General features: G+C 46.7%; 1 protein-coding gene across 1 annotated transcript in view; it reads left to right on the plus strand.

The window, feature by feature from the left end:
- Positions 1 to 13,090, plus strand: part of srbd1 (S1 RNA binding domain 1) — a 341,334-nt gene that overhangs the window by 59,049 nt on the left and 269,195 nt on the right. Inside the window, exon 9 of the mRNA XM_038813261.1 lies at positions 9,140 to 9,236. Coding sequence (XP_038669189.1) covers positions 9,140 to 9,236 — 97 coding nt within the window. The remainder of the gene's footprint in view (positions 1 to 9,139; positions 9,237 to 13,090) is intronic.

Genomic DNA, 13,090 nt, shown 5'->3' on the forward strand with positions numbered 1-13,090 from the left:
TCCCTGCAGGCTCCTTTTCCAATCAACTCTGGCCAGCTCCTCCCTCATGTCTTTGTAGTTACCCTTATTTAATTGTAATACCGTAACATCTGATTGCAGCTTCTCCGTCTCAAACTGCAGGGTAAATTCTATCATATTGTGGTCACTGCTCCCTCAGGGTTTCTTCACCTAAGTTCCCTAATCAAGTCTGCCTCATTACACATCACCAAATCCAGAATTGCCTGTTCCCTAGTAGGCTTTGTCACAAGCTGCTCCAGAAAAAACATCTCTTAGTCATTCCACAAATTCCTTTTCTTAAGATCCACTACCAACTTGATTTTCCCAGTCCACCTGCATATTGAAGTCCCCCATGATTATTGTAATATTGCCTTTTTTACATGTCTTTTCTATCTCCTGATTTATTTTCTGCACCACATCCTGACTACAGGGGGCCTGTGCATAATTCCCATCAGGGTCTTTTTACCGTTGTGATTCCTCAACTCTACCCAGAGAAATTCTATGCCTTCTGATCCTATATCGCTCCTTGCTATCGATTTAACTTAATTCTTTACTAACAATGCAACCCCGCCCCCTTTGCCCATCTGCCTGTCCTTTCGATAGGACATATATCCTTGGTGATTTAGATCCCAGCCCTGATCCACTTGCAGCCACGTCTCTGTGATGCCTACAACATCATACCGGCGAATTTCAATGCGCACAACAAGCTCATTTACTCTGTTCTGTATACTGCGCGCATTTAGGTACAACGCCCTCAATCCTGCACTGGCCACCTCCCTTTTCGCACTCTCCTCAGTCACTGTACCCTGTACTGTGGCCCTTTTTGATTTTTCACTATGGCTTCTCTGCCTTACACTTTCCCTCTTACTGCTTTTTGTTTCTGGCCCCGTTTTACTTCCCTCCGACTTCCTTCATTGGTTCTGATCCCCCTGCCACATTAGTTTAAACCATCCCCAACAGCACTAGGAAACACCGACCCCCTCCCGGGACCCCCCCCCCCCCCCCCCCCCTCCAAAAAGAATGTCCTGCAGCCGCTCCAAGATATCCTTGACCCTTGCACCAGGGAGGCAACATAGCATCCTGGAGTCTCGATTGCGTCCGCAGAACCGCCTGTCTATTGCCCTGATGATCGCCCCCTATCACTATAGCCCTGCCATTCTTCTTCCTGCCGAGCCACGCAGCAGAGCCAGCCATGGTGCCATGAACCTGGCTGCTGCTGCCTTCCCCTGGTGAGCCATCTCCCTCAACAGTATCCAAAGCAGTATACCTGTTTGCAGGGAGATGACCGCAGGGACACCTGAACTGCCTTCCTACTCTTGCTCGGTTTTTTGGTCACCCGCTTAAGCTTTCCGCTTAACTTCCCCTATTGGGGCACCCGCCCAATCCATGAAATCCTTATAAATCTTTGACACGCTGCTGTCGCAAACTCCTGTTTTCGACACCTGCAGCCCCTGGGGGTGGCAGGCTGGGAAAGATGACACCTACTTCCTAATGTAATCCCATACCTTTAAGTATTGGAACCCATACCCGCTGGGCAATTCGTACTCCTCTTCCAGTTCCTTTCTGCTTGGAAAGCTGATCCCCACAAATAGGTCCTCAAACCGTTCGATCCCCACCCACCGCATCCAGCACCCCCTGGGCAAACCTGTGGTTCCCACAAATCAATGCCCAAACCGAGTCACCCTCCAACCCCGGTGCAGCCACCACTGCCCCCACACCCTCAGGGCTGTCACCACCACTGGACTCGTGGAGTACCTGGCCGGAGAGAACAGCAGAGGCACCATCAACAGTGCCCCTAAGCTTGTGTCCTTCCAAGAAGCTGCCTCCATCGGCAGCCACATCCACCTCATCCCCACCACCCACTTCCTAACCATGGCTATATTTGCTGCCCAGCAGTAGGTCATAAGAACATAAGATCTAGGAACAGGAGTAGGCCATCTATCCCTTTGAGCCTGCTCCGCCATTCAATTAGATCATGGCTGATCTTTTGTGGACTCAGCTCCACTTTCCTGCCTGAACACCATAACCCTTAATTCCTTTATTCTTCAAAAAACTATCTATCTTTATCTTAAAAACATTCAATGATGGAGCCTCAATTGCTTCACTGGGCAGGGAATTCCATTGATTCACAACCCTTTGGGTGAAGAAGTTCCTCCTAAGGTCAGTCCTAAATCTACTTCCCCTTATTTTGAGGCTGTGCCCCCTAGTTCTGCTTTCACCCGCCAGTGGAAACAATCTCCCCGCATTTATCCTATCTATTTCCTTCACAATTTTATATGTTTCTGTAAGATCCCTCCGCATCCTTCTAAATTCCAACGAGTATAGTCCCAGTCTACTCAACCACTCCTCATAATCCAACCCCCTCAATTCTAGGATTACCCTGGTGAACCTCCTCTGTACATCCTCCAGGGCCAGTATGTCCTTTCTCGGGTAAGGAGACCAAAACTGAACACAATACTCCAGGTGTGGCCTCACTAGCACCTTATACAGTTGCAGCAGAACATAAGAACATAAGAACTAGGAGCAGGATAGGCCATCTGGCCCCTTGAGCCTGCTCCGTCATTCAATGAGATCATGGCTGATCTTTTGTGGACTCAGCTCCACTTTCCTGCCTGAACTCTGTAACCCTTAATCCCTTTATTCTTCAAAAAACTATCTATCTTTATCTTAAAAACATGTAATGATGGAGCCTCAATTGCTTCACTGGGCAAGGAATTCCATAGATTCACAACCCTTTGGGTGAAGATCTTCCTCCTAAACTCAGTCGTAAATCTACTTCCCCTTATTTTGAGGCTATGCCCCCTAGTTCTGCTTTCACCCGCCAGTGGAAACAACCTGCCCGCATCTATCCTATCTATTCCCTTCATAATTTTATGTTTCTATAAGATTCCCCCCATATCCTTCTAAATTCCAACGAGTACAGTCCCAGTCTACTCAACCTCTCCTCATAATCCAACCCCTTCAGTTCTGGGATTAACCTAGTGAATCTCCTGTGCACACCCTCCAGTGCCAGTACGTCCTTTCTCAAGTAAGGAGACCAAAACTGAACACAATACTCCAGGTGTGGCCTCAATAATACCGTATACAATTGCAGCATAACCTCCCTCGTCTTAAACTCCATCCCTCTAACAATGAAGGACAAAATTCCATTTGCCTTTTTAATCACCTGTTGCACCTGTAAACCAACTTTTTGCGACTCATGCATCAGCACACCCAGGTCTCTCTGCACAGCAGCATGCTTTAATATTTTATCATTTAAATAATAATCCCGTTTGCTGTTATTCCTACCAAAATGGATAACCTCACATTTGTCAACATTGTATTCCATCTGCCAGACCCTAGCCCATTCACTTAACCGATCCAAATCCCTCTGCAGACTTCCAGTATCCTCTGCACTTTTCACTTTACCACTCATCTTAGTGTCATCTGCAAACTTGGACACATTGCCCTTGGTCCCCAACTCCAAATCATCTATGAAAATTGTGAACAATTGTGGGCCCAGCATTGATGCCTGAGGGACACCATTGGCAACTGATTGCCAACCAGAGAAACACCCATTAATCCCCACTCTTTGCTTTCTATTAATTAACCAATCCTCTATCCATGCTACTTTACCCATAACGCCATGCATCATTATCTTATGCAGCAACCTTTTGTGTGGCACCTTGTCAAAAGCTTTCCGGAAATCCAGATATACCACATCTATTGGCACCACGTTGTCTACTGCACTGGCAATGTCCTCAAAAAATTCCACTAAATTAATTAGGTACGACAATAAAAATTTTTTGTTGTCTTAATCCAGGGGGGATTTCCCCGCTCAAACAAACCCCCAAATCACGGCATTAACTTTCCTAAAAAATACCTTTGGGAGGTTCTGAAAAACAAATAGGAACCTCGGGATACCGTCATTTTCACGGTTTGCACTCGGCCCTGCAAGCGACAGCGGGAGCACGTCCCACCACTTACAATCCCCCTTCATCTGCTTTACCAACCACGCCAGGTTCAATTTGTGCAAATGTCCCCATCCCCACCCACCTGAATGCCCAAGTATTTAAAGTTCACCCCACCACTTTAAACGGCAACTAGCCCAGCCTTCCCTCCTGTCCCCTTGCTTGAATCGGGAAAACCTCACTCTTCCCCATGCTTAATTTAAACCTGGAAAAACAAGTTGCATTTCCACACCGAGGCTCTCTTTCCTAGTGTTTGTGCCCCTTTTTTTTTTATAAATGTTTTTATTCAGTTTTCATATTTTATATTGAACAAATTACAAATTGTTTGGAGAGAAAAAAAAACAAACACGCAAAAATTAACATACATATTTACAGGTAAGCATCTTCGTAGTAGTAACTGCGCCCCCCCCCCTCAACATGTTTATTTAGTTTGGTTTTGGGCCTTAGCTAGCCATCGAACCCCCGTACCGAACCTGTAGCCCCCCCCCCCCCCCCCCCCTCCCGCTACCTTCCCCCGACTATTCTTCCTCTTGTACATTGGCCACAAATAGGTCCCGGAACAGTTGCATGAATGGCTCCCACGTTCTGTGGAAGCCGTCGTCCGACCCTCGGATGGCAAATTTGATTTTCTCCATTTGGAGAGATTCCGAGAGGTCGGACAGCCAGTCCGCAGCTCTGGGCGGTGCTGCTGACCGCCAGCCAAACAGGATTCTACGGCGGGCGATCAGGGAGGCAAAGGCAAGGGCGTCCGCCCTCCTCCCCAGGAATAGATCTGGCTGTTCTGAAACCCCGAAGACCGCCACTATCGGGCATGGCTCCACCCTCACTCCCACCACTTTGGACATAACCTCGAAGAAGGCTGTCCAGTACTCCACGAGTCTGGGGCAAGACCAGAACATGTGGGCGTGGTTGGCCGGGCCTCTTTGGCACCGTTCACATCTGTCTTCCACCTCCGGGAAGAACCTACTCATACGGGTTCTTGTTAAGTGGGCTCTATGTACCACTTTTAGTTGCGTCAGGCTGAGCCTTGCGCACGTGGAGGTGGAGTTGACCCTATGCAGTGCTTCGCTCCAGAGTCCCCACCCTATCTCCATCCCCAGGTCGTCCTCCCATTTCCTCCTTGTTGCGTCCAGTACGGTGTCGTCCCTATCTACCAGTCGGTCATACATGTCACTACAGTTCCCTTTTTCTAGGATACTTGCGTCCAGTAGGTCTTCCAGTAGTGTCTGTCGTGGCGGTTGTGGGTACGTCCTTGTCTCCTTTCGTAGGAAGTTTTTGAGCTGCAGGTACCGTAGCTCGTTCCCCCCAGCTAGCTGAAATTTCTCTGTCAGTTCGTCCAGTGTTGCGATCCTGTCGTCCGTGTATAGGTCCCTGACTGTCAGTGTCCCCCCGTCCTGCCTCCACCTTTTGAAGGTGGCGTCGGTCAGTGCTGGTTTGAACCTATGGTTGTTGCAGATGGGAGCCCTGTTCGACATTTTGGTCAGGCCAAGTTGCTGCCGCAGTTGGTTCCAGGATTGGAGGGTGGCTGTCACCACTGGGCTGCTGGAGTGTTTTTTGGGTGGGGATGGGAGTGCTGCCGTGGCGAGGGCCCGGAGGGAGGTTCCCATGCAGGAGGCCTCCTCCGCACGCACCCACTCAGCTTCTGGCTCCTGGATCCATCCCCTTACTCGCTCGGCTGTTGCTGCCCAGTGGTAGAATTGTAGATTCGGGAGGGCTAACCCTCCCCTGGTTTTTGTTTTTTGTAAGACCTTCTTTGGGATCCTAGCATTTTTACCCCCCCATACGAACGCCATGATGAGTTTGTCCAGCGCTTTGAAAAAGGCCTTGGGGATGTAGATCGGAATGGATCTAAACAGGAAGAGGAACCTGGGCAGTACGTTTATTTTGATCGTCTGAACTCTCCCCGCGAGGGAGAGCGGGAGTATGTTCCATCTTTGCAGGTCCTTTTTAACTTCCTCCGTCAGGCTGGTGAGGTTCCATTTGTGGATTCCTTTCCAGTCGTGGGCTATTTGGATCCCCAGGTAGCGGAATTTATGTCGGGCTTGTTTGAACGGCAGCCCCTTTAGTGCTGCCCCCCCCCCCCCCCCCCCCCCCCCCCCCCCCCCCCCCCGCCGCGGGTGTAATGGGAAGATCTCACTTTTGCTCATGTTGAGTTTGTAGCCCGAGAAGGCTCCAAACTCTTTCAGGAGCGCGATGATTCCGTCCATGCTGCTTTGTGGTCCGAGATATAGAGGAGCAGATCATCCGCATAGAGTGAGACTCTGTGCTCTCTACCTCCCCTTCGGATCCCCCTCCAATTTTTTGCTGCCCTGAGCGCGATTGCTAGCGGTTCAATTGCTAGTGCGAACAGCAGCGGGGACAGTGGGCATCCTTGTCTGGTGCCCCTGTGCAGCTGGAAGTATTGGGAGTTGGTATTGTTGGTCTGTACACTCGCCATGGGAGCGTTGTACAGGAGCTTTACCCAAGCGGTGAACCCTGTTCCAAGCCCGAACCGCTCCAGTACCTCTATGAGGTATTTCCACTCGACTCTGTCGAAGGCCTTTTCTGCGTCCAGGGAGACGATCACCTCTTGTGTTCTCTCCCCGGAGGGGGTCATTATCACGTTCAGCAGGCGCCTGATGTTCGCGGTAAGCTGTCTACCTTTGACAAAGCCCGTCTGGTCCTCTGTGACCACCTCAGGTACACAGTCTTCTAGCCTCTTGGCTAGGATTTTGGCCAGTATTTTGGCGTCTGCATTCAGCAGAGATATGGGTCTGTATGACCCACATTCCATTGGGTCTTTGTCTTTCTTAGGTATCAGCGAGATTGAGGCCTGTGCTAACGTGGGTGGCAACGTGCCCCTAGCTAGCGAGTCTGTGAACATCTCCCGCAGGTGCGGGGCCAGCGCTGTCGCAAATTTTTTGTAGAAGTCCGCCGGGAATCCGTGTGCCCCTTTTAATAGGAAAGTCTTCACGGATTTGCTAGAATGCCTCTTGAAATCAGCAGAGAGAGAGGAGAGCGGGACTTCAGGGTCCTGACTCGCTGGCTTTCCACACAACTGAACAACAGATGGCACTGTCCAGAAGATCCGCCTTCTTTCCTGAAGGTTTCTGACTGGCTTCACCAACCGCAGGCTGCAATAGGAGAAGGCCAAAAATTCTACAACACATGCCAAGTCCATCAAGTAACATCACAGATTCTGCCCCAGAACCAAAAGGGGATGTTTTTGGACCAGCCCATCAGAACGTGGATGGGGACAAGGGGGCGATTCCAGTGTCCAAAGACTGCAATTTAAACAGAAAACTGTGGGTTAGAACAGGCAGCAAGACGGGCATTCAAAGGGAACACAGGACAGACTGGCAATATCCTAATATAGTGGATCAAGTTACATCCCCGGAATTATTGTCTTTGAGATGGACCTTTGTCGTATCAAGTAGACATGGAGGGATGGTTTGTTCGTAAATAAGTGAACCACTGAGAAGTAGAGAGACGTTCCAGCAGTCAGTGTTGCAATCGAGAAATGTTTTCGAACCCGTAAGCATCAAAGTACTTGTACAACCTGCTATAGACCTAACTAATGTCTCCATGGGAGCAAGTAGTAATGAACTACCTGTACCAGAAGATTTACGTGTTATTTCAGTTCCTGTTAATGTCGCTCCTGTGGAAGCACCTCAAGAGAACAGAAGTATTCTGCTCTACAAGAAACAGAAAAACCCCTCAAAAGATTCAATTCAAAATTGTCCAATTCATGTACATAATATTTAATTATAATTTAGGTCTGAGTAACTTAGTTATTGAAGATTGTATAAAAGAGTTAAAAGGACAGTGATTTGTGGCATAGACGTATTTTCAAAATGGGAAAAGGCTTAGGAAATCAGAAGCCAAGGGCTTTGGAAAAAGTTAGACAGTTACCTGGGCAGGGTGCTTATAGAGGTGTTTGGGCCAAATGTGGGCAAGTGGGACTAGCTTAGTGATAGAAACTGGGCGGCATAGACAGGCTGGGCTTAAGGGCCTGTTTCCATGCTGTAAACATCTATGACTATGGCTTAGGAGTCATTGTTCAAGATTCTCTTAAGGCTAACGTGCAGGTTCAGTCAGCAGCTAGGAAGGCAAATGCAATGTTAGCATTCATGTCGAGCAGGCTAGAGCAGGGATGTTCTTCTGAGGCTGTATAAGGCTCTGGGCAGACCTCATGTGGGACATTGCGAGCAGTTTTGGGACCCGTATCTCAGGAAGGAAGTGCTGGCCTTGGCGAGGGTCCAAACGTGGTTCACAGGAATGATTCCTGGGATGAAGAGCTTGTCATATGAGGAGCAGTGGAGGACACTGGGATGAAGAGCTTGTTTTTTGAGGGGTGGTTGAGGACTCTGGGTCTGTACCTGTTGGAGTTTAGAAGGATGAGGGGAATCTAATTGAAACTTGCAGAATACTGAGAGGCCTAGACAGAGCAGATGTGGAGAGGATGTTTCCGCTCGTAGGAAAAACTAGAACGCTAGGACACAGCCTCAGACTGAAAGGACGATCTTTTAAAACTGAGATGAGGAAGAATTTCTTCAGCTAGAGGGTGATAAATCTGAGGAACTCTTTGCCGCAGAAGGCTGTGGAGGCCAATCCGCTGAGTGTCTTCAAGACAGAGATAGATAGGTTCATGATTAATAAGGGGATCAGGGGTTATGGGGCGAAGGCAGGAGAATCGGGATGAGAACAATATCAGCCATGATTGAATGGCGGAGCAGACTCGATGGGTTGAGTGGCCTAATTCTGCTCCTATGTCTTATGATCTTATGGTGATTGTTCCTTTAAGGGTAACACAGCAGAATAGAGTCACCTAGCTTGGGGGACAATTGGGACTGGTGGATCCTCTTCGAGGCAGAGAGACCTGTCGGGAGCTAGCCATGTGGCTGCTGTGCAATTCTTATTAATAAATAATTTTGTGCTTAAAATTAAGTCTGTGAAAGCACATTATTACACCCACTTTCCAGTCATCTCTGCTGTGTGGGACTCTTGGGTAGTTGGTCTTGGGTATAGCTAGTGTGGCACCTGTGATTGAATAGCCAACAAATACTTACGATGCGATCCTATACAGAGTTGTCACATAACTGAGGTGCTGGAGAGAACTAAGTCAATGAGTGAGGAGAAGTGGAGTGGAGTTGGGAAGTGAAAATAATAAATTACAATAAATGATTTTAAGTTTTCTGCTTGCAAATTTCTAGGTCTTTCAAGTTTGGCAGAAATAGAGACTGGAGTCCAGCACATTTTGGCGGATATGATGTCTAAAGACAGAGATACGTTGAACTGTATCCGGAATCGGTAAGTATTCATTTAAAACTGTTCTGTATACGAACTGCGGGTATGTACACATGATGAAGAAGCCTTAGTTATAACAAACAAAACAACTCATTGGTGAGATGAATGTTCTTAGTACTATTAGTTTGCCGACTTTACAGCTACATCAGCTGTTCTGTTCAAAGTCATCAATGTGAATGTCGACCTTAAGAATATTTATACCTTTTGCTTTTGCTTTGGTTGCAATTTTATACTGCTAGTGACAGTTTGGTGCATCCTCTGTCGTGTTCATCTACATAACTGCACTTCAAAAGTAATTTGTTTGAATAACAAGATAATTTATCCTGATACGGCACTGCATAAGGATAGGTTATATCTCTGCTGTAAAGTTTTTGTCACTGGTGCAGAGTAGCTAGCCTCATCCAGGATACTGGTCCGCATAGATTTCACAATCAGTCTCAGGTTAAAGTAACAGGCTGACACACTAGATGATGGACATTTGGGAACAGAGTAATCTGATCTTTAGACCATGCAGATCTGCAGAATACTAAGGCACCGTTAATGATTGACCAGCCAGTCTGGCTCACTAATTGACCTGGAAGGGGCTATTAGTGCTTGGGACTCTTTCCTTTACACTGAACAAGCCAATACTCTAATGGGTACTGGGTACTGTAATTCTACAAGGAGGGGAAAGCTTAGCAGAGATAATTTTGGGTTGGCAATGCAGTATCAACTAGTTTTATGATGGGTGAAGAAAGCAAAGGGAGTGGTTGCTTGTTGTTTGTCTTATTTCTCATGTATAATTCAGTTTTGACACAGCTCTGTACATATTTTTAATTTGGTTTTAATTTTAATTGTGGCTTTAAATTGAAGTTTGAAGCTCCTTTCTGGCATGGTATTTCGCCTCATTTCAGTACCTGTACTGATTCTACTCCTTAATCTGAACTAGCTGCGGGACTAGCTGCGGTTTAATATTTACCACAATATTTCTCATTTTGAACCATTTAATGTAGCGAACTAAAATTATGTCCCGTTTTAGTTCTTCTATCCAAACATAAAAAATCCATAATCCCTTCATTATGCCACTTAATGAGTTCTTGGGTGACTCTAATTGTTCTCACTGCCACTATTCTTGGAAATCTATTCCGACTGTGTATGTGAAGAACACTTTTCAGATATTACTCTTAAATGCCTCCTTTACCTGTTTGAACCAATGCCAGTTGTCCTACTTTAATGGACTAAGCTCTGGGTTTCGTTTAAAAAAAAAGATGTTTTTATTAAGGATTTTTCATATTATACAGCGCAAAGGTAAGCGTGAACATGCATCGAAAACAAAAATATATTTACATCGGTCGTCTCCATTATTTACGTCAATTGTCTTTTGTTATTTACAACCGTTCCAGCTTCTCATTTTACGTTCTCCAGTAGGTGTTCAATTCTTGCTGGTTCCCCTGCTTCCCTCTCCCTGTTTTCTTCCTGACCCCTGACCCCCCCCCCCTCTCTAGTCGTCCGCCGTGCCTTCTGCCCTCATCAGCTCTTATATCCTGTTGGATTGGTGTGATGCCGTGTATTTTGTTATTTGCTGGGCATGGTTGGGCCCCATGCCTCTTTATTCCCCCTGCCGTTCATTGTTATACCATGACTACCCTCTCCCTTCCTCTGGCTTATTGGCTACAAATTGGTCCCAAGGTGGTGGGGATATGGGTGGAGCAAAACAGTCAGATCTCTTCATGGGAAGGAGGGCCGCCGCCCTTGCCTTTGCCTCCCTAATCACCCGCCAGAGAATCCTGCTCGGCTGGCGATCAGCAGCATCACCCAAAACTGCAGCTGGTTGTCCAACCTATTGGAATTTCTCCAGGTGGAGAAAATTAAATTCGCCATCTGGGGGTCGGAAGAGGGCTTTCACAAAACATTAGGTTTCACTTTTTAATACTGTTTTCGTATTGAATACAAAGTTTTACTCCCAACCATTTCTTTTCAGGGGCTGGTTTAGCACAGGGCTAAATAGCTGGCTTTTGAAGCAGACCAAGGCAGGCCAGCAGCACGGTTCAATTTCCGTACCAGCCTCCCTGAACAGGCGCCGGAATGTGGCGACTAGGGGCTTTTCACAGTAACTTTATTTGAAGTCTATTTGTGACAATAAGCGATTTTCGTTTCATTTCATTTCATTTCATTTCAAGGCTGAATAGTCTCAATTTTCTCATCTACCCTGTCTTTTGATGATGAGGATGAGTCTTGTGAACTGCCCCAGTGCCTGAATTTTGTGCTTTGGTGACCAAATGTGGACATTGTAATGATTTGGCCGAGTATTGGATTATATTTTCTAGTCTATCTTTTTTTTACACAATGGAATTAGCTGAACAGGCATTGAAATCCACGTCAGTGTTGCTTTTAATGTTGGATTTTTTTTATAGAAAAAATTTTATTGAAGCATTTGTAATTTTCACAGTTTAACACATTAACATTTCTTAAACAACCGCGTGGGCCGACACACTTAAAAAAAACAAAAACCATTGTCCCCTACTGCCCACGTTCTATTCCCTAATTATTAAGTTGGATATTTATCTAGGTAAAATCATATGCTGAAAAAATGTACGGTTTAGAGCTAAATTATAATTATTTTTATATATCTGCTTGATAAAATATTCTATATTTCGAACCACGGTTGTAAACGGAGGAAATTATGCAGCACGGTAGCACAAGTGGCTAGCACTGTGGCTTCACAGCGGCTTCACAGCGCCAGGGTCCCAGGTTCGATTCCCTGCTGGATCACTGTCTGTGCGGAGTCTGCACATTCTCCCCGTGTCTGCGTGGGTTTCCTCCAGGTGCTCCGGTTTCCTCCCACACTCCAAAGATGTGCAGGTTCGGTGGATTATCCTTAGTGACCAAAAAGGTTAGGAGGGGTTATTGGGTTATGGGGATAGGGTGGAAGCGAGGGCTTAAATGGGATGGTGCAGACTCGATGGGCCGAATGGCCTCCTTCTGCACTGTATGTTCTATGTTCTACATTAGTTTCTTAAGCAAAAGCAAAATATTGCAGATGATAGAAATATTCAGCAGGTCTGGCAGCACCCAAGGTAGCAGACGTGGATGGTAACTCTGTTTCTCTCACCACAGATGGTTGGTGCCAGATTTTCCTGTTTTCACTTTGGCAGAGTTGGTTGACACTGCAACTGCAGAGGGTGCACGAGCCACCCATGTAGCTGCAGTGCTTGTGATGGCAAAGCAAGGAATGTGTTGGGCAGCTGCAGTCACCAAAATCTGCCAAATCAAAGGTGGGGAGAGCAATTCCTGGATTCATCCTTGATCAGAAAGTGCAATGTGAGTGGCAAACTCCATGAGTAACAGCAAGTGCTGGGAACTGTTAGGGTAGTGTCTGCATGTGGAGGAGGAATGGTGTCTGTAAATTGAGGAAAAACGGGGAATGTAGCTCGAGTGGGGCGACGGGGGTTTGGGAAGGAGATGAGCAAAAGGTGGCGGAGAGAACGGGGAAGTGGTTGAAAGAATGGCTCCCCAAGTTTCAGGCAGTGAGAATTTTAACAGCATCATGTACAGGCGCAAATCAGTGCTGGGAGCAGTAAGTGGGTGTACAACAGTGTGGTTGTAGAAACTGTATGCGCTGGCATAAATGGTCTGGGCGAGATGTGCATGCACAACTGTGTCTGATCAGGGCCATGTGGCAGTGTTTTATTTGTGGCTTTTTCTTGAGTCTAGTTTGAATGTAAGGAAATTGCTATTACTGAATGCAATATATGTTCAAGGAGAAATTAGGGAACAGAGGAACACCTTATTGTCACTGAAGCAAAACCAGAAATAAAGCTGGATTTGAGGTTGCAAGCCAGTGCGAGTGCCAAGAGAAATTTAAATACTTATCAATT

The sequence above is a fragment of the Scyliorhinus canicula genome, chromosome 1 (assembly GCF_902713615.1).
Source record: "Scyliorhinus canicula chromosome 1, sScyCan1.1, whole genome shotgun sequence".
In the NCBI taxonomy this organism is placed as follows: Eukaryota; Metazoa; Chordata; class Chondrichthyes; order Carcharhiniformes; family Scyliorhinidae; genus Scyliorhinus; species Scyliorhinus canicula.